This window comes from Gorilla gorilla, chromosome 18, assembly GCF_029281585.2.
Source record: "Gorilla gorilla gorilla isolate KB3781 chromosome 18, NHGRI_mGorGor1-v2.1_pri, whole genome shotgun sequence".
Classification (NCBI taxonomy): domain Eukaryota; kingdom Metazoa; phylum Chordata; class Mammalia; order Primates; family Hominidae; genus Gorilla; species Gorilla gorilla.
The window spans coordinates 96,994,228-97,015,793 of record NC_073242.2 but is presented as its reverse complement, the minus strand read 5'-3'; the positions used below and the strand labels follow the sequence as shown (position 1 = coordinate 97,015,793).

The following is a 21,566-nucleotide window of genomic DNA, read 5'->3' as shown; positions in this document are numbered from 1 at the left end:
TCAGGAGATCAAGACCATCCTGGTTATATGTCGAAACACCGTCTTTACTAAAAATACAAAAAAAAAGGGCTGGGCGCGCTGGCTCACGCTGTAATCCCAGCACTTTGGGAGGCCGAGGCGGGTGGATCACGAGGTCAGGAGATCGAGACCATCCTGGCTAACATGGTGAAACCCCCTCTCTACTAAAAAAATACAACAAAAAATTAGCCGGGCATGGTGGCGGGCGCCTGTAGTCCCAGCTACTCGAGAGGCTGAGGCAGGAGAATGGCGTGAACCTGGGAGGCGGAGCTTGCATTGAGCCGAGATCGCACCACTGCACTCCAGCCTGGGCGACAGAGCAAGACTTCGTCTCAAAAACAAACAAACAAACAAACAAAAAATTAGCCGGGTATGGTGGCGGGCACCTGTAATCCTAGCTACTCGGGAGGCTGAGGTAGGAGAATGGCATGAACCCAGGAGTTGGAGCTTGCAGTGAGCCGAGATAGTGCCATTGCACTCCAGCTTGGGCGACAGAGTGAGACTCCATCTCAAAAAAAAAAAAAAAAAATGTGGGCCAGGTGCGGTGGCTCACGCCTGTAATCCCAGCACTTTGGGAGGCCAAGGTGGGTGGATCACAAGGTCAGGACTTTGAGACCAGCCTGACCAACGTGGTGAAACCCCATCTCTACTGAAAATGCATTACTGAAAATTCAAAAATTAGCCTGTGTGGTGGCGTTTGCCTGTAATCCCAGCTACTTGGGATGCTGAGGCAGGAGAATTGCTTGAACCCGGGAGACGGAGGTTGCAGTGAGCCAAGATCACGCCATTGTACTCCAGCCCGGGCAACAGAGTGAGACTCCGTCTCAAAAAAAAAAAAAAAACTTGTAGGCCAGGCACGGTGTTTCACGCCTGTAATCCCAGCACTTTGGGAGGCCGAGGCGGGCGGATCACGAGGTCAGGAGATGGAGACCATCCTGGCTGACACGGTGAAACCCCATCTGTACTAAAAATACAAAAATTAGCCAGGCATGGTGGTGCGTGCCTGTAGTCGCAGCTACTCGGGAGGCTGAGGCAGGAATATGGTGTGAACCCGGGAGGCAGAGCTTGCAGTGAGTGGAGATCGCACCACTGCACTCCAGCCTGGGCGACAGAGCAAGACTCCGTCTCAAAAGAAAAAAAAATTTGTAGAGGCCAGGCGTGGTGGCTCATGCCTGTAATCCCAGCACTTTGGGAGGCTGAGGCGGGTGGATCATGAGGTCAAGAGATCAAGACCATCCTGGACAACATGGTGAAACCCCATCTCTACTAAAAATACAAAAATTAGCTGAGTGTGTTGGCATGTGCCTGTAGTCACAGCTACTCGGGAGGCTGAAGCTGGAGAATCACTTGAGCCTGGGAGGTGGAGGTTGCAGTGAGCCAAGATCGCACCACTGCACTCCAGCCTGGGCAGCAGGCGAGACTCCATCTCAAAAAAAAATTTTTTTTTTTCTAGAGATGGAATCTCGCTATGTTACCCAGGCTGGTCTTGACACCCGGCCTCAAGTGATCCTCTTGCCTCAGCCTCCCAACGTGCTGGGATTACAGGCATGTGCCACCATACCCAGCCTAGAACTTCATTCCTTTTTATGGCTGAATAATATTCTGTTGTACTTATATATACATCACATTTTGTTTATCCATTCTTCTGCTGATGGACAGTTAGGTTGCTTTCACCTTTTGGTTATTGTGAATAATGCTGCAGCAAACATTGGTGTACATAGTGTTTGAGTTCCTATTTTCAGTTCTTTTGGGTGTTCACCTAAGAATGGTATTGCTGGGTCATATGATAGTTTTTATTTAACTTTTTTGGGTAACTACCGAACTTTTCCGTAGTGGCTGCACCATTTTACATCCCCACCAGCAGTGTGTGAAGGCTCCAATTTCTTTACATCCTTGCCAACATTTATTTTATTTCTTTCTTCATTTTTGTATTTTTTAAAGCCTTGCTGTCTTGCCTAGTCTGGTCTTGAACTCCTGAGCTCGAGCAATCCTCTTGCTTCAGCCTCTCAAGTAGCTGGAACTTTGATTGATTGATTGATTGGTTGATTGAGATAGAGTCTCACTCTGTCACCCAGGCTAGAGTGCACTGGCGCTATCTCAGCTCATTGGAACTTTTGCCTCCCGGGTTCTAGTGATTCTCCCACCTCAGCCTCCTGAGTAGTTGAGATCACAGGCATGTGCCACCACGCCTGGCTAATTTTTGTATTTTTGGTAGAGACAGGGTTTCCCCATGTTGGCCAGGTTGGTCTCAAACTCCTGACCTCAAGTAATCTGCCTGCCTTGGCCTCCCAAAGTGCTGGAATTACAGGTGTGAGCCACCATGCCTGGCCTATTTATTCTATTTTTTCGTTGTTGTTTTTGAGATGGAGTCTAGCTCTATCCCCCAGGCTGGAGTGCAGTGGCTTGATCTGGGCTCACTTCAACCACCACCTCCCTGGTTCATGTGATTCTCATGTCTCAGCCTCCTGAGTAGCTGGAATAACAGGTGTGTACCACTACGCCTGGCTGATTTTTGTATTTTTAGTAGAGACAGGTTTCACCATGTTGGCCAGGCTGTCCTCGAACTCCTGACCTTAACTGATCTGCCCGCCTCGGCCTCCCAAAGTGCTGAAATTTCAGGCGTGAGCCACTGCACTTGACCTGGAACTTTTAAATTATAGCTATTCTAGGTATGAAGTGGTAACTCATTGTGGTTTTGATTTGCATTTCCTAATGACTAGTGATGTTGAGGATCTTGTTATGTCCTTATTGTATGTGGTTATCTGTATAGATTCTTTGGAGAAATGTCTGTTCAAGTCCTTTGCCTATTTGGGTTGTTTGTCTTTCTGTTGTTGAGTTATAGGAATTCTTTATTTATTTTTGATATTAAACCCTTATCAGATCTATGATTTGCAAATACTTTTTCCTATTCCATTGATTGTCTTTTCACTCTCTTATTTTTCATTTTTTAATTTTTTTCAGATGGATTTTTGCTCTGTCGCACAGGCTGGAGTGCAGTGGTGCAATCTTGGCTCACTGCAGACTTAACCTCCTGGGCTCAAGTGATCCTTCCACCTCAGCATCCCAAGTAGCTGGGACTACAGGTGCATGCCACCATGACTGGCTAAATTTTAAATTTTTTGTAGAGATGGGGTCTTGCCATGTTGCCTAGGCTGGTCTTGAACTCCTGGGCTCAAGCAGTCCTCCTGCCTCCACAGCCTCCCAAAGCACTGGTATTACAGATGTGAGCTACCATGCCTGGCCTCTTGATGATGTCTTTTTTTTTTTTAATTATTATTATTGTTTTTGAGATGGAGTCTCGCTCTGATCTCCGCTCACTGCAAGCTCCGCCTCCCGGGTTAATGCCATTCTCCTGCCTCAGCCTCCCGAGTAGCTGGGACTACAGGCGCCCGCCACCATGCTCGGCTAATTTTTTGTATTTTTAGTAGAGACGGGGTTTCACCGTTTTAGCCAGGATGGTCTTGATCTCCTGACCTTGTGATCCACCACCTTAGCTTCCCAAAGTGTTGGGATTATAGGCGTGAGCCACTGTGCCTGTCTTTTTTTTTTTTTTTTTTTTTTTGAGATGGAGTCTCACTTACTCCGTTTCCTAGGCAGGAGTGCAGTGGTGTGATCTCGGCTCACTGCAGCCTTTGCCTCCCTGGTTCAAGCTATTCTCCTGCCTCAGCCTCCTGAGTAGCTGGAATTACAGGCATGGACCACCATACCCGGCTAATTTTTGTATTTTTAGTGGAGACGGGGTTTTGCCATGTCGACCAGGCTGGTCTCGAACACCTGACCTCAAGTGGTCCGCCTGCCTCAGCCTCTCAAAGTGCTGGGATTATAGGCATGAGCCCCGATGATGTCTTTTGATGCACAGAAGTTTTAATATTAATTAAGTCCAATTCATGTATTTTTCTTTTTGTTCATCCTTTTTGTATCATCTCTAAATCCATTGTGAAATCAAAGGTCATGAAGATTTACCCTTACGCTTTCTTCTAAGAATTTTATGGTTTTGGCTCTTTCCTTTTTATTTTAGTTTTTCCCTTCCTTCCCTCCCTCCCTTCTTTCTTTCTTTCTTTTTTATTTATTTATTTATTTTTGAGACCGACTCTCGATCTGTCGCCCAGGATGGAATGCAGTGGCACAATCTCGGCTCACTGCAACCTCCTCTTCCAGGGTTCCAGTGATTCTCCTGCCTCAGCCTCCCGAGTAGCTAGGATTACAGGCACCTGCCACCACGCCTGGCTACTTTTTTTGTATTTTTAGTAAAGATGGGGTTTCACCATGTTGGCCAGGTTGGTCTCAAACTTCTGACCTCAGGTGATCTGCCCGCCTCGGCCTCCCAAAGTGCTGGGATTACAGGCGTGAGCCACCACACCCAGCCTATTTTTTTTTTTTTTAAGTGCTACTGGGCCAGTGCCAGATTTTTGGCCCAGGGCATTACCTCTTATATTTAGATCATTTTCTTTTCTTTTCTTTTTCTTTTTTTTTTTAGATGGAGTTTCGCTCTTGTCACCCAGGCTGGAGTGCAATGGCTCAATCTCGGCTTACTGCAACCTCCGCCTCCCGGGTTCAAGCGATTTTCCTGCCTCAGCCTCCCGAGTAGCCAGGATTACAGGCATATACCACCATACTAGGTTAATTTTTTTTTTTTTTTGGGACGGAGTTTCACTCTTGTGGCCCAGGCTGGAGTGCAATGACTCGATCTTGGCTCACCGCAACCTTCGCCTCCCAGGTCCAAATGATTCTCCTGCCTCAGCCTCCAGAGTAGCTGGGATTAGAGGCATGGGCCACCACGCCCGGCTAATTTTGTATTTTTAGTAGAGACGGGGTTTCTCCATGTTGGTCAGGCTGGTCTTAAACTCCCAACCTCAGGTGATCCTCCCGCCTTGGCCTCCCAAAGTGCTGGGATTACACGCGTGAGCCATCAGGCCTGGCCTAATTTTGTATTTTTAGTAGAGGCGGGGTTTCACCATGTTGGTCAGGCTGGTTTCAAACTCCTGACCTCAAGTGATCCACCCGCCATGGGTTCCCAAAATACTGGAATTACAAGCGTGAGCCACCTCTCCTGGCCTCCACCTGATTTTCTTATGTTGAACCATCCTTGCCTTTCTGGGATAAATCCCATTTGGTTGTGGTATATAATCCTTTTAATATACTGTTGGATTTGGTCTGCTACTATTCTGTTGAGGATTTTTGCATCTATATTCATCTATATTGCTCTATAACTTTCTTTTCCTTTGATGTCTTTTTTTTTTTTTTTTTTTGAGATGGAGTCTCTCTCTGTCACCCAGGCTGGAGTGCAGTGGCGCAATCTCTGCTCACTGCAACCTCCACCTTCCAGGTTCAACACTTCTCTGCCTCAGTCTCCCGAGTAGCTGGGATTATAGACACCCGCCAGCACGCCCGGCTAATTTTTTTGTATTTTTAGTAGAGATGGGGTTTTACCATCTTGGCTAGGCTGGTCTTGAACTCCTGACCTTGTGATCCACCTGCCTTGGCTTCCCAAAGTGCTGGAATTATAGGCGTGAGCCACTGCACTCAGCCTGATGTCTTCTTAGTGGCTTTTTGATTGCTGTTCCAGGGTCTTCCTCATCTTGGGTTTGCATCTGGGCACTGCACATTTACAGTGTGCACAGACATTTTTCTGTGAAGAATTGAAGTCTAGGTCAAAGCTGGGAAGGAGCTTAGGAGCCTTTGGTTTAACCTTTCCTCTTCTAATAAGGAACCTGATATGTGGGTTGAAATCTAAGACCCATAGTCTTGAATTAGGCTGGAGTGTCTGAGACCAGCCTTTTAGAGTCAAGGGTGTTGTGTTTGGAACCCTGCTGTGAAGTGTTCTTGTCACCTCAGAACTCTTCAGGAGGCAGGAGGGGAAGTCAGACTTGTTGCCAAAGGGGTTCTCTGTGCAGGGTTCTCAAACTTGTTATCAGGACTGGGTGGTAGAGTACAGTAAAGGGGTCGTCTCCTTCCTGTGGCCTTGTACATATCTGGGAGGTGTGAGAGTCAGGTGGCCCTGGTTTCTAAATTTCTGTCCTCTGTCCACCACCAGGCCTGCCTGGGTCGCAGAAGAAACTCTAGTCAGTTGGAGCTGTGCTAAGTCCATCTCACTGCAGCAGGGTCTCCTGCGTGTGTGCTCTGTGCCCAGCTTGGGACATACTAGGTGCCATGTGAGCCAGAGCCCCAGGGCCTCTGCTCAGCAAGGATTTTGACTGTTTCTGAAGCTGTACTGTTGTGATGCAGCCTCTGCCCTTCTGTCAAGACTCGGGGTGCTAGGTGGACCAAGGAGCTGACTGTGAAAGCCACGTTCCCTAATGTGTCCCCCATCACTGAAATGTCCTGGGGTGATCCAGAGAGAGTCTGATGAGTGAGAGCCAAAAACCTCTGCAGTATGTAGCCATTACTCTTAAAAGTGGCTTTCAAGAGATGGCTCTTAAAAGTGGCTTTCAAGAGATAGCTCTTAAAAGTGGCTTTCAAGAGATGGCTCTTAAAAGTGGCTTTCAAGAGATGGCTCTTAAAAGTGGCTTTCAAGAGATGGCTCTTAAAAGTGGCTTTCAAGAGATGGCTCTTAAAAGTGGCTTTCAAAAGATGGCTCTTAAAAGTGATTTTTGGCCCAGCACGGCGGCTTATGCCTGTAATCCCAGCACTTTGGGAAGCCGAGCTGGGCGGATTACATGAGGTCAGGAGATGACCAGCCTGGCCAACATATAGTGAAACCCCATCTCTACTGAAAAATACAAAAATTAGCTGGGTGTGGTAGCGCACGCCTTGTAGTCCCAGCTACTTGGGAAGTTGAGGCAGGAGAATTGCCTGAACCTGGGAGGCAGAGGTTGCAGTGAGCCAAGATCGCGGCACTGCACTCCAGCCTGGGTGACAGAGCAAGACTTCGTCTCTAAAAAAATAATAAAATAAAATAAAATATAAAATAAAATAATTGGCTGGGTGCGGTGGCTCACACTTGTAATCCAAGCATTTTGGGAGGCCAAGGCAGGCTGATCGCTTGAGCTCAGGGGTTCAAGACTAGCCTAGGCAACAGGGCAAATCCCCATCTCTAAACTACCCAGGTGTGGTGGCACTCACCTATGGTCCCAGCTATTCAGGGGGCTGACGTGGGAGGATGGCTTGAGCCTGGGAGGCAGAGGTTGCAGTGAGCAAGGTCTCACCACTGCACTCCAGCTTGGGAGACAGAGTGAGACCTTGTCTCAAATAAAAACTAAAAATAGAAATTAAAATTTAAAAATTGTAAAAAGTAATTTGTGTTGGTTGTAGAAAATCTGGAAAAGCAAAGAGAAAAAGGAATCCAAGAGGACTGGACTGTGCTTGCAGCTCTCCACATGACTGCAGGGTTTCAGCAGACTTGAGCTCGGGTGGCAGGGCTGGGTGGACCCCCTTGCTCGGGTGGCAGCATGGACCCCCTGCCAGTTGCAGTGGATAGTGGGAGCTTCTGGGTGGACTCGTGAGTGTGGACAGCTGTGGGCCTTTGCTGCCTGCTTCCAGGTGTGGTTGCTTCTTCTCTATCTTGTGTTCTGGTGGATCTCGACTCCACTTGTCCCAAGCAGTGCCTATTTGCTGCCCTCTTCTCTCTTGAGCTAGATAGGGCAGAATAGCTGTTCTCGTATCTCCACCTTGCATTGTGGTTTTGGCAGGCAAGGGTAGGAACTGAGAAGTTACAGGCCTACTCATGGCCTCACTGCCACGAAGAGCTTGTCTGTTGCCTCTCTGTGCTTCCTGTCTCACCTCTCTGGCATGATATTTCTTCTTCACTTTGCTGCCATATAGAAGAAAGGAGTAAATCAGATGGCTTTACCTTACTTTCACCTGTGTCATAGCATAAATAATTCCCTCTCCCCAGCTCCTGAAATATATCCTGCAGTTAGAAAAGAAGGCCCTGGTAGAGAAGTGTTGGGAGCTAAGCTGCTCTATCTATTCCAGTCACCTGCTCCGGGAGTAAAAGCCCTTGTTGCCGCCCTCCCTCCCAGGCTGACCCAGGCAGGTTGTATCTGTGAGTGTTTCTAGCATAGCCTGGCCCATTACCAACAAGGAAGCAAATACTCACCTCCTTTCTCTTGGTAATCTCAAGTAAACAGGCGTTTGTTTTAGATGTCCTGAGATCCAGGCCTTCCAGAATGGCCTCATTTCCTTACCAGATCCTGATGCTGGAAGATGCTCCAGTGTATGAATGAATGGACAAAGTGGGGTTGTCCCATCATCCACCTTCAGCCCCAGGCACTGCGCCCAGATGCTCGTTTGTCTGATCCTGTTGAATGGCTGCTTTGGGGGCTCTCCAGCCTCAAGGTAATAGCTGATAAAGCAGGCTCTGAGAGCACATGGGACATGCCAGTGGGCAGGTGTTGAACTCAGTGGCAGAGGTGAGATTGGAGTCTAGGATTGTCAACTGTATTTGCTCCTTGGAGCTGTGTTCTGAGATGTGTGTGCATGGCATCAATGCCAGGGCTAGAGAGCACAGCTGGAGAATGGCTGCTGCTAATTCTGACTGAGCACTTTGGCTCCAGTATTTCCAAGTGGGTCTCAGAGAATTGACCTTTCCTTGGTGCCTGGTTGTGCTGGGCAGTGTCTTGGGCTTCTCTAGCTCCTCCCCCACCCAATAAATTAACTGTGTTCTAAAGAGCACTTGCCTGTCTCCACATCATCCCACTGCTCCTGTCCCACCCTTGTCATCTTCCATGGGAATGACTCTGGAAGTGTCTAGTTTTGGTTCTTCAATCCATTTTTCAAATATCAGCTGTTTGATCAGCTGTGCCCTTTCTTTTTTTTAGAGACAGAGGTGGTCTTGTTATGTTGTCTAGGCTGGTCTTGCACTCCTGGCTTCCAATGATCTTCCCGCCTTGGCCTCCCAAGTAGCTGGGATTATAGGCTGAAGCCACCATCCCCAGCTTAGCCCCTTCTGTGGCTTCCCATTTACCTCTCATGAAGTTCAGACTCCTTAAGCTAGCATGCAGGCTGTGCATGGACAGCCCATTTCCAGATCCAGCTGTCTGTCTTTCTAGGTCTGCCCAGACTGTAACCCAGTCATAGTAAACTTCTCTTAGTTCCCCGACCACGTGGCTGCTTTCTTGCCTCTATGCCTTTTCACATTCTGCTGTGTTTTTTGTTTGTTTGTTTGTTTTTTGAGACGGAGTCTAGCTTTGTTGCCAGGCTGGAGTTCAATGGCGCAATCTTGGCTCACTGCATTCTCTGCCTCCCGGGTTCAAGTGATTGTCCTGCCTCAGCCTCACGAGTAGCTGGGACTACAGGGACCCGCCACCACGCCCGGCTAATTTTTGTATTTTTAGTAGAGATGGGGTTTCACTATGTTGGCCAGGATAGTCTCGATCTCTTGACCTCGTGATCCACCTGCCTCGGCCTCCCAAAGTGTTGGGATTACTGGCGTGAGCCACCGTGCCTGGCCCACATTCTGCTGTTTTTGCGTGGACCATGATCCTCTTTCTCCTGTCATTTACTTTACCAGGCCTTGGCTCAGCCTTCACTTCCTGAGGGAATTCCCCACTTTGAGTCAGCACACCTTGACTCTCTGGCTTGCCCTGACTTGACATTAGAACTGTTGGAGGGCAAGGATTGAGCCCAGGCCCCCACCCTTATGTCCCCAGCATCATACTGGGTACAGGGCATTTTTGTTGATGACATGAATGACTGGAAGAACCTCTATGAAAAGAAATTTATCACACCTGTTTTTACTGAATTACTCAACGTTAGCAAGGACCCGAGAGCTCCTAATAACTCAGCCATATTCAAGTGCCTGCAGAGATCAATAGAGGAAAGGTAGTGTCAGCGTGGCCTCCTATGGGGATTCTTCCTGTTCCATAGATGCAAAGATACTGCAGTATGTGTACAGGAGAATGAGTTTGAGGTTTTTGTTATGCCCTTTCCTTATTTTTTTTTGTCTCATTCTTGGCAGCTCAAAGGGTACAAAGTGGTATCTCACTGTGTTTTGTTTTTTTGTTTGTTTGAGACAAGGTCTGGCTCTGTTACCCAGGCTGGAGTGCAGTAGTGCCATCTCGGCTCACTGCAACCTCCACCCACCCCAGGCTCAAGCCATCCTCCCACCTCAGCCTCCTGAGTAGCTGGGACTACAGGTGTGCACTACCATGTCTGGTTAATTTTTGTATTTTTGGTGGAGACAGGGTTTCACCATTTTGCCCAGGCTGATCTCGAACTCCTGGTCTCAAACAATCAGCCCTCCTTGGCCTCCCAAAGTGCTGGGATTACAGGCATGAGCCACTGTGCCCAGACTATTTTTATTTTATTTTTATTTTGAGACAGTGTCTCACTTTGTCACCCAGGCTCTGGAGTGCAATGGCGCGAGGCACTGCAGCCTCGACTTCCTGGGCCTCAAGCTGTGCTCCCATCTCAGCCTCTCAAGTAGCTGAGACTACAGACAAGCACCACCACGCCCAGCTGATTTTTATATTTTTTGTAGAGATGGGGTTTTGCCATGTTGCTCAGGCTGGTCTTGAACTCCTCAGCTCAAGCAATCCATCTGTCTCGGCCTCCCAAAGTGCTAGGATTATAGGCATGAGCCACTGTGCCTGCCCTCACTGTAGTTTTGATTTGCATTTCCGTAACGATAGTGATGGTGAGCATCTTTTCAGGTGCTTGCTGGCCACATGTACACCTTCCTTAGGGAAACATCTACTCAAGGCCTTTGCCCCTCTCATTTTTTAGAGATGGGGTTTTGCTGTGTCGCCCAGGCTAGTCCCAAACTCCTGGGCTCAAGCGATCCTCCTGCCTCAGCCTCCCACATTGCTGGAACTACAGGTGCACATCGCCATTCCTAACTAAAAGTTTTAAAGTTTGATGAAGTTTACTTTATCTATGTTTTGTCTTGTTGCCTGTGCTTTTGTCCAAGAAATTATTGCCAAATCCAATGTCATGAAGCTTGCTTTCTATGTCTTTTCCTGAGAGTTGAAGTTTTAGCTCTTATGATTAGGTCTTTGATCCATTTTGAGTTGATTTTTACATATGGTGTAATATAAGCAAAAAACTTCCTTCTTTTTTTATTTTAGACAGAGTTTCGCTCTTGGTGCCTGGGCTGGAGTGCAGTGGCGCAATCTTGGCTTACTGCAACCTCCGCCTCCTGGGTTCAAGCGATTCTCCTGCTTCAGCCTCTCAAGTAGCTGTGATTACAGGCATGCGTCACTATGCCCAGCTAGTTTTGTATTTTTAGTAGCGACGGGGTTTCTCCACATAGGTCAGGCTGGTCTTGAACTCCCGACCTCAGGTGATCCACCCACTTTGGCCTCCCGAAGTGCTGGGATTACAGGCGTGAGCCACCACACCTGGCCAAACTTTATTCTTTTGTTTGTGATTATCCAGATGTCCCAGCGTTATTTGTTGAAAAAACTGTCATTTCCCCATCTAATGGTCTTAGCATCCTTGTTGAAATCAGTTGACTATACATGTGAGGGTTTATTTCTGGGATCTCTATTCTATTCCTTGGACTGTAGGTCTGTCTTTATGCGAGTCTTAAACTGATTTATTATTGTAGCTTTGTAGTAAGTTTTGAAATCAGAAAGTGTAAGCCCTCCAACTTTGTTCTTTTTAAGATTGTTTTGACTGTTTCTGTCCCTTGAGATTCCATATGGATTTTTCTATTTCTGTGGAAAACATCATTGGGATTTTGATAGGGATGGCCTTGAATCTGTATATTACTTTGGGTAGTATTGACATCTTAACAATAGTGAGTCTTCTAATCAGTGAACAGAGGATGTCTTTCCATTTATTTGTGTCTGTAATTTCCTTCGTCAACATTTTATAGTTTTTAGTGTCTTTAGCCTCCTTGGTTAAGTTTTTTTACTTTTTGTTTTGTTTTGTTTTGAGACGGAGTCTCGCTTTGTTGCCCAGGCTGGAGTGCAGTGGCGCGATCTCAGCTCACTGCAAGCTCAGCCTCCTGGGTTCACGCCATTCTCCTGCCTCAGCCTCCCCCGTAGCTGGGACTACAGGCCCCCGCCACCATGCCCGGCTAAATTTTTGTATTTTTAGTAGAGACGGGGTTTTACCATGTTAGTCAGGATGGTTTCAGTCTCCTGACCTTGTGATCCGCCAGCCTCAGCCTCCCAAAGTGCTGGGATTATAGGCGTGAGCCACCGCGCCCAGCCAACTTTATTTACTTTTAAGTATTTTTTTCTTTTTTTTGGGTGGGGGACGGAGTTTCGCTCTTGTACCCCAGGCTAGAGTGCAATGCTGCGATCTTGGCTCACTGCAACTTCCACCTCCCGGGTTCCAGCAATTCTCCTGCCTCAGCCTCCCGAATAGCTGGGATTACAGGCATGCGCCACCACGTCCGGCTAATTTTTGTATTTTTAGTAGAGATGGGTTTTCACCATGTTGGTCAGGCTGGTCTTGAACTCCTGACCTCGTGATCCACCTGCCTCAGCCTCCCAAAGTGCTAGGATTACAGGCGTGAGCCACTGTGCCCAGCTTAAGTATTTTATTCTTTTGATGCTATTGGAAATGGAATTGTTTTCTCAATTTTTTTTTTGATTGTTCATTATAAGTGTGTAGCAACACAACCGAAAAGTGAGAAATAGAGTAACTTATTAGTTCTTTTTTTTTTTTTTCTTTTTCTTTTTTTTTTTTTGAGACAAAGTCTTGCTCTGTCACCCAGGCTGGAGTGCAGTGGCTCGATCTCAGCTTATTGCCACTTCTGCCCCCATGTTCACGTGATTCTCCTGCCTTGGCCTCCCAAGTAGCTGGGATTACAGGCGCCCACCACCACGCCCGGCTAATTTTTGTATTTTTAACAGAGACAGGGTTTCACCATGTTGGCCAGGCTGATCTTGAACTCCTGACCTCAGGTGATCTGCCTGTCTTAGCTCCCAAAGTGCTGGGATTACAGGCATGAGCCACCACACCTGGACAATTTTTTTTTTTTTTTTTTTTTTTTTGAGATGGAGTCCGTGTCTGTTGTCCAGGCTGGAGTGCAGTGGCCTGATCTCAGCTCAAAGCAACCTCTGTCTCCCAGGTTTAAGTGATTCTCCTGCCTCACCCTCCCAAGTAGCTGGGTTTACAGCCGTGTTCCACCACACCCGGCTAATTTTTTTGTATTTTATTAGATTGGTTTTCACCATGTTGGTCAGGCTGGTCTTGAACCTCCTGACCTCAGGTGATCCGCTGACCTCAGCCTCCCAAAGTGCTGGGATTACAGGCGTGAGCTACCACACCCAGCCCTGCATCTGGCCAATTCTAATTTTTTTTTTTTTGAGATGGAGTCTTGCTCTGTCTCTCAGGCTGGAGTGCAGTGGTGTGATCTCGGCTCACTGCAAGCTCCGCCTCCCAGGTTCATGCCATTCTCCTGCCTCAGCCTCCTGAGTAGCTGGGACTACAGGCACCCACCACCATGCCTGGCTAATTTTTTGTATTTTTAGTAGAGACGGGGTTTCACCATGTTGGCCAGGATGGTCTTGATCTCCTGACCTTGTGATCCGCTTGCCTGGGCCTCCCAAAGAGCTGGGATTACAGGTGTGAGCCACTGCGCCCGGCAAGTTTTTTGTTTTGTGCAATCTTTAGAGTTTCCCTTTCTTTTCTTTCCAGTTTTTTTTTTTTTTGTTTTTTTTTTTTTTTTAGACGGGGTCTCACTCTGTCACCCAGTGGCACAATCTTGCTTACTGCAGTCTTGATCTCCTGGGCTCAGGTGATCTTCCCACCTCAGTCTTCTAAGCAGCTGGAATTACAGGTGCACTTCACCATGCCCACCTAATTTTTTGTAGAGACAGGATATTGCCGTGTTGCCTAGGCTGGTCTCGAACTCTTGGGCTCAAGCGATCTTCCTGCTTCAGCCTCCCAAAGTTCTGGGATTACAGGTATGAGCCACCACACCTGGCAAGGTTTTCTACGTATGGGAACATGTCATCTGTGAACAGAGATAGTTTTCCTTTCCAATTTGGATGCCTTTCATTCCTTTTTCTTGTCTGATTGCATCATCTAGAACTCCCAATACTGTCTTGAATAGAAGTGATGAAAGCAGGCATCTTAGATGAAAGGCTTTCAGTCTTCCACCATTGAGTATGATGTTAGCTGTGGGTTTTTTTTTAATTTATTTTTCGAAGCAGAGTCTCTCTTTGTCACCCTGACTGGAATGCAGTGGCCTGATCTTGGCTCACTGCAACCTCGGCCTCTAGGGTTCAAGCGATTCTCCTGCTTCAGCTCCCTGGTAGCTGGGATTACAGGCGTGTGCCACCACACCCTGCTAATTTTTGTATTTTTAGTAGAGACGATGTTTCACCATGTTGGCCAGGCTGGTCTCGAACTCCTGACCTCAAGTGATCCACCCGTCTCAGCCTCCCAAGATGCTGGGATTACAGGTGTGAGCCACTGTGCCCAGCCAGGTTTTTCATATATGACCTTTGTTGTGTTAAGGTAGTTTCCTTTTATTCCTACTTTCTTGAGTGTTATTGACATGTAATTTAACATGCTATACAAGTCACCATTTAAAGTGTACAATTCGTGTTTTTTAGTGTATTCACAGGATCTGCTTTGTTTCTCTTAGATTGGTTGGATGATAGTCTTTAAGTTTATGAAGAGTTTCTGGAAGATAGAAGAGTGCATCTTTTGGTAGCTTTAAAACACCATGCTTTCGGAAAAGACTTAATGTCACCCAGTATTTGAAGAGTGGGGGCTTATTCGCCTTGAACCCTGACTCAGCTGTGACCTCATTGGAATATGCGACCTGGGCTCCTGTGGGGCTGCTCCCTGTGTCATTGACACCTAGAGGTGGAATGGCGCCCAAATGTGGGTGTCAGCTTCCTCTGGCTGCTCTCCCCTTAGACAGTCCACTCAGATTCTCAAGTTGAGGCAGGGGTTTGTACAGAGGCTCCCGAGCCATCCACTAATAAACACCATCTTACCTGTGGAGCAGAGTCTGTAGGAAGGTGTTGAGGGCTAGCTGCTGGAGAAGGGAGAGGCGTCTCCTCTGGGGAGGCCTAAGCAAGTTGTGTTTTGAGCACAGGTGCTTTAGTGATTCCCCATTCCCATAGAATGTTGTGGAACCAGAGCCCTGTTGCAGCGACCAAACATAACTCTTCTTGAGTGACCTTTGACCTCCCCGTTTGCACATGTGCTCCAAACATAAACCCTTACCTAGTGTCAGGAAGCCTATGTGCTGGGGATGGGATGACATGTGGTGTTGGGCATAGCCCCAGGCCCCTCTGAACAGGGCATGGTGAGTGCTGTTGTCTAAATCAGGGAAAGCCCTGACTGTTGCACTTGTGCCTGTTGGACTGCTGACTGCAGGGCAGCTGGGGTCGTTTGCTGCTTGGTCAGCTGAGGTACTGAAGGAATGGAGACTGACTTTTGGCAGCCTCTGCCATGTAAAGTCAGGAAACTGATTATTTGGGCTGCAGTTTTTTTGGAAAAATGTGCAAGTTTTAATCTAATGGGAATTCTGCCAGCAGGCTAAGACAGCTTCTGCTCCTGATGGTCCTTGAAGCTAGCCCCTCTGGCAGGAGGAGGCAGGCAGTTTGTGTGTTTCTGGGAATGACTGAGCAGTCCTGTCCAGCTACAGACTATATTGGTTCATGTCTTTGACCTTTAAGGATCCAACTCTGCCTCAAATGCTGCTTAAAACAAAGCAGAAGACAAGTTCCCTTAGAACTATGAAACTCCCTCTTTGAAGTGCTGTTCCTTTTGCTTTGCTCCTTTCCCTTCTCTACCTTTTTCCCTAAGCCATGTGGGCCACGTTATCAGGGCCATATGCTGGGTTGTATCCTTTCCTTGTTCCTGCCCAGCATGATTGGGATAGCTGATTTCAGAGGCAGGTGAGTAGGTCAGAGCCTTCCCTCCCTGCCTGACCCTTTATTTTGGTAGTAGAGGCTGCTCCCCCAAATATAGTGGTGCAGCAACCCAGAGAAAGGCAAAAGGGCATTTACTGCCAATAAAGGACTGGCAGGGGCAGTGTATTAGCCTTTTTTACATTACTATAAAGAAATACCTGAGACAGGGTAAAGAAAAGAAGGTTTATAAAGAAAAGAGGTTTAATTGGCTGACAATTCTACAGGCTTTACAGGAAGCATGGTGCCGGCAAAGGCCTCGAGAAGCTTACAGTCATAGTGGATGGTGACTAGGAGCCAGCATGTCACATGGCAACAACGGGAACAAGTTGGGGGGAGGTGCCATACTCTTTTAAACAACCAGATCTCGCAGGAACATAGAGCAAGAACTCGTTCATTACTGTGAGGACTGCCCCAAGACATTCATGAGGGATCTATCCCCATGATCTTAACACCTGCCACCAGGCCCCACCTCCAGCATTGGGTATTACATGTCTACATGAGATTTGGAGAGGACAAACATCGAAACCATATCATTCTACCCTGGCCCCCCAAATTTCATGTCTTTCTCACATTGCAAAATACAATCATCCCTTCCCAGTAGTCCCCCAGAGTCTTAACTCATTCCAGCATTAACTTAAAAAGTCCCAAGTGCAAAGGTAAGATGGTATTTATTAGTAGATGGCCTGGGAGCCTCTGCCTCAACTTGAGAATCTGAGTGGATTGTCTAAGGGGAGAGCAGCCAGAGGAAGCTGACACCCACATGTGGGTGCCATTCTACCTCCAGGTGTCAATGACACAGGGAGCAGCCCCACAGGAGCCCAGGTTGCATACTCCAATGAGATCACAGCTAAGTCAGGGTTCAAAGAGAATAAGCCCCACTCTTCAAAGAGTGGGAGGAGTGAGGGGGTCTCTGGGGGCCTCACACATCACTACTCCCAGCTTTGTGTGGTTTGGGAGGCCAGTGTGAATGTATTCGGGGAAGGTAATGAATTTTGAGACCCAGAGAACAAGCTCTGTTTGAGCAGTCTTGATTGATGATCCTATGTAGATCCAACTTGGCTTTACCATGTCCTGGTCTTTGGTGCAGACTGGGTTCTCCCTATGGAACAATCGTGCATTGCTCTGTAAAGCACTACCTAGGATTGAGATGCTTTAGGCACATCTTAGGAATAGATTCTGTGCCTTAGCTACAGCCAGAATGCCAAAGGACTGGAAGCCATGAATTCATGACACTTTCCTCTGAAATTGAAGCCGGTGGTTCATAGTGACACAACACACGCAACTTTCTGTTTTCTGTAGCTGGGTGAGGCACTAAGATGCTTTCCATTAGCAAATCAAAATGTCAGGTTTCTCCAAGAACCATTAGTATGTTATAAGAGCCTCTACATTCATTGCTTTTCTCATTTTTCTGTCTTTTACCAAGAAATGTTTGAGAAGGGAGATGCATGAGCATTTGCTAACCAAAAATTTTGTGTTTTTTTTTTTTTTTTTGAAGTTACATGGGAATAGGACTCTCGGCTCAAGGCGTCAACATGAACAGACTTCCTGGTGAGTCACTGTTTAAGAGAACATTTGTTCTGCTCTCCTGATCAATTGGTGTTGAGAGTCATGGTGGTAGCAGAGAGGCTGGGGAGGACTTTGTTTGCTAGCTGCCTACCTCAAGCCATGCTACTGGTTGGAGGATCCTGAAAGGTATCCCTTGGGCCAGGATGGTGTGCATTTCCATTCGAAAAATTAATTGACAAATGGTTGTCATTAATGGAATTTGAACTGTTTGCCATCAAAGTCAACTGACCTGAGTTTGCTCCAGGTAGGGATACGCCTCAGTAGCCCTTGCTCCCATTGGCCTTGCTGAGCAGACTCAGGCATGTACTGGGAGGAAGACTGCTGCCAACCTTGGCTCCTTTGTTACTTCATCGTGTTAAAGATCAAAGTTTTTGGCCGGGCGCGCGTCTCACGCCTGTAATCCCACTTTGGGAGGCCGAGGTGGGTGGATCACCTGAGGTCAGGAGTTCGAGACCAGCCTGGCCAACATGGTGAAACCCTGTCTCTACTAAAAATAAAAAATTAGTCGGGTGTGGTGGCACACACCTGTAGTCTCAGCTACTTGGGAGGCAGAGGCAGGAGAATCGCTTGAACCCGGGAGGTGGAGGTTGCAGTGAGCTGAGATTGCGCCACTGCACTCCAGCCTGAGCAACAGGGTGAGATTCCGTCTCAAAAAAAAAAAAAATAAATAAATAAAAAAGATCAAAGTTTTTAAGTGACCTTCCACATGGAATGTGATTGAAGCAATTTCTTTTCTTTATTTTTTATTTATATATATATTTGAGACAGGGTCTCACTCTGTAACCCAGGCTGGAGTGCAGTGGCTCAGTCACAGTTTACTGCAGCCTCGACCTCCCAGACACAGGTGATCCTCAGCCTTCCTAGTAGCTGGGACCACAGGAGCTCATCACCATGTCCAGCTAATTTTTTGTAATTTTTGTAGAGACAGAGTTCTGCCATTGCCCAGGCTGGTCTAGAACTCCTGGGCTCAAGCCATCAGCCCGCCTCGGCCTCCCTAAGTGCTGCGATAACAGGCGTGAGCCACTGCACCCAGCCTTATTTTTATCATCTATTATTTTTCTTTTGAGACAGGGTCTCACTTTTCACCCAGGCTGGAGTGTAGTGGCACGATCTTGGCACCACCTTCTCAACCTTCTGGTTGGCTCAGCCTTCTGGGCTCAAGTGCTCCTCCCACCTCAGCCCCTCAAGTGGCTGGGATTATAGGCATGTGCTACCACACCTGGCTAATTTATAGGCATGTGCTACCACACCTGGCTAATTTCAGCTATTTTCTGCCCAGCAGCTCATACCTAGACCTGGACTGGCTGCAACTGGGGAGACAGAGCTTCTGCCGTGAACTGATGGGTTCCAGAAAATGGTCTTAAGTCCATTGGTCCCTTGAATCAGCAGAAGTGACATGATCCAGGCTTCCCTGACACATCATGGGGTCAGGAAAAGTCCTTGTGTTTTTTTCTGGGCCTCCTACTCTTTGTGCCTATGACACAGAGAAGGCAGCTGGCTTTCCCCAAACAGGGAGTTACACTCAGACCTGATGTCTTTTCTAATCAATGTTTAATGTGAATCACTGATTTTTTTTCTAGTAGACTGATTTCAAATACTTTCAATCTAGGATGCTTAGGATTCAACTAATTGTCAGGAATCTTACTTTTTTCCCCCTTTGATTGATCTGAGTGAAAACTGGTTTTTCATTGTTAATCAGAACGTGTGTGGCAGTTTTCTTTGCATACTGTGTGGCTGTGTTCTTTGTTATATGAGCGTCTGGCCTTGGCTAAGTAGATGTAGCTGTAGTATCTGTAGCTCTACCTCTTAATGTACAGGAAAAATAATTTCCTGTCAAGTGCAAACTGATTCTTAATTTTGTTTGTTTGTTCTAGGTGTGCTCTTTCAACTTTTGCACTGAGTTGGTAGTGGAGAAAAGAGACTTTCATGAGCTTTTTTTTGTTTTGTTTTTGGAGACAAGGTCTCATTCTGCTGCCCAGGCTGGAGTGCAGTGGCATGATCATGGCTCACTGCAGTCTTGACCTTCCATGCTCAAGTGATTCTCCCACCTCATTCTCCCCTTTAGCTGGCACTACAGGTACAAGCTACCATACCCAGCTAATTTTTCATTTTTTGTAGAGGCGGGGTCTCACCGCATTGCCCCAGCTGGTCTCAAGCTGCTGCGTTCAAGCAGTCCTTCTGCCTCAGTCTCCCAAAGTATTAGGATTACCGGCATGAGCCAGCCTGCCTGGTAAGGACTCTTTTTTTTTTTTTTTTTTGAGACGGAGTCTTGCTCTGTCGCCCAGGCTGGAGTGCAGTGGCTAGATCTCGGCTCACTGCAAGCTCTGCCTCCTGGGTTGACACCATTCTCCTGCCTCAGCCTCCGGAGTAGCTGGGATTACAGGTGCCTGCCACCACGCCCGGCTCATTTTTTTGTATTTTTAATAGAAACAGGGTTTCACCATGTTAGCCAGGCTGGTCTCGATCTCTTAACCTCGTGGTCCGCCTGACTTGGCCTCCCAAAGTGCTGGGATTACAGGCGTGAGCCACTGCGCCCAGCTTTTTTTTTTTTTTTTGAGACAGGGTCTTGCTTCGTTTCCCAGGTTGGAGTGCAGTGGCACAAACACTGCTCACTGCAGTCTTAACCTGCTGGGCTCAAGCGATCCTCCCACCTCAGCCTCCTAAGTAGCTGGGACTATAGGTACATGCCACTACGCCCAGCTAGTTTTTTTGTATTTTTAATAAAGACAGGGTTTCACCAGGTTGCCCAGGCTCATCTAGAACTCCTGAGCTCAAGCAGTCCACCCATCTCGGCCTCCCAAAGTGCTGAGATTACAGGCATGAGCCACTGCTCCTGGCCGGGGACTCTTTAGGTACCAATTTGGAATCATCTGTAGGATATATTGGGAAATTAAAAATATAAAGCATGGAAATATATGATGTGCTACCAAATGTGCAAAAAAAAAGAGAAAACAAACATATCTGTATTTACTTGTATATGTATAGATCATCTTTGGAAAGCTACAGAAAAACTTGTAATATTTGCTGTTCCTTGGGAAGGGATGGGTGGCGGGAGCCAGGACTGAGAAAGAAAAATCTTCACTCACAAGCCTTTGGAATTTTCTTTCTTGTGAATATGTTATCTGTTTTAAAAATATAAATGAAATTAAAACAAAATAAACCAAAGCAAATGGCCCTGTATCAGGAAACCCTCATGTTTGTCTTTTAGGTAGTCTTAGGATGTGGTCTGTTACGCCATGTGTTGGACTTAGTATTCTTTGCTTCATATGTTCTTTTTTTATTTAAAGACAGGGTGTCACTTTGTTGCCCAGGCTGGAGTGCAGTGGTGCGAACATGGCTCACTGCAGCCTCAACCTTGCAGGCTCAAGCGATTCTCCTGCCTCAGCCCCCGAAGTAGCTGGGACTACCAGCACATGCCACCATGCTCGGCTAGTTTTTGTATTTTTATTTTTATTTTTATTTTTATTTTTTTTGAGACAGAGTCTCACTCTGTCACCCAGGCTTTAGTGAACTGGCACGATCTCGGCTCACCACAACCTCCACCTCCGGGGTTCAAGCTATTCTCGTGCCTCAGCCTCCCCAGTAGTTGGGATTACAGGCGCACACCACCACACCCAGCTAATTTTTTGTATTTTTAGTAGAGACGGGGTTTCGCCATGTTGCCCAGGCTGGTCTCGAACTCTGAGCTCAGTCAGTCTGCCTGCCTCAGCCTCCCAAAGTAGTAAGATTACAACGTGAGGCACCGCGCCCGGCCGTTTTTGTATTTTTTGTAGAGACAGGGTTTTGCCATGTTGCCCAGGCTAGTCTTGAACTGAGCTCAAGCAATCCACTCATCTCGGCCTCCCAAAGTGCTGGGATTACAAGTATGAGTCATCATGCCTAGCCGTATGTTCTTTTTTATTTAATAAAAACCTTTTTTTTTTTTTGAGACAAGGTCTTGCCCTGTTGCCCAGGCTGGGGTTCAATGACATGATATGGTTCACTGCAACTTTGACCTCCCAGGCTTAAGTGATGCTCTCACCTTAGTCTCCTGAGTAGCTGGGACTACAGGTGCACACCACCATGCCTGGTTAATTTTTAAAATTTTCTTGTAGAGGCAGGGCGCGGTGGCTCATGCCTGTAATCCCATCACTTTGGGAGGCCGAGGCAGGTGGATCACAAGGTCAGGAGATCGAGACCATCCTGGCTAACACGGTGAAACCCCATCTCTAC

At 47.2% G+C, this 21,566-nt stretch overlaps 1 protein-coding gene across 4 annotated transcripts in view; it reads left to right on the top strand.

The window, feature by feature from the left end:
• Positions 1-21,566, top strand: part of RANBP10 (RAN binding protein 10) — an 88,133-nt gene that overhangs the window by 18,163 nt on the left and 48,404 nt on the right. For all 4 annotated transcript variants that reach the window (XM_063700304.1, XM_019012096.4, XM_004057834.5 and 1 more), the window contains exon 3: positions 17,284-17,336. In XM_063700304.1, coding sequence (XP_063556374.1) covers positions 17,284-17,336 — 53 coding nt within the window. The remainder of the gene's footprint in view (positions 1-17,283; positions 17,337-21,566) is intronic.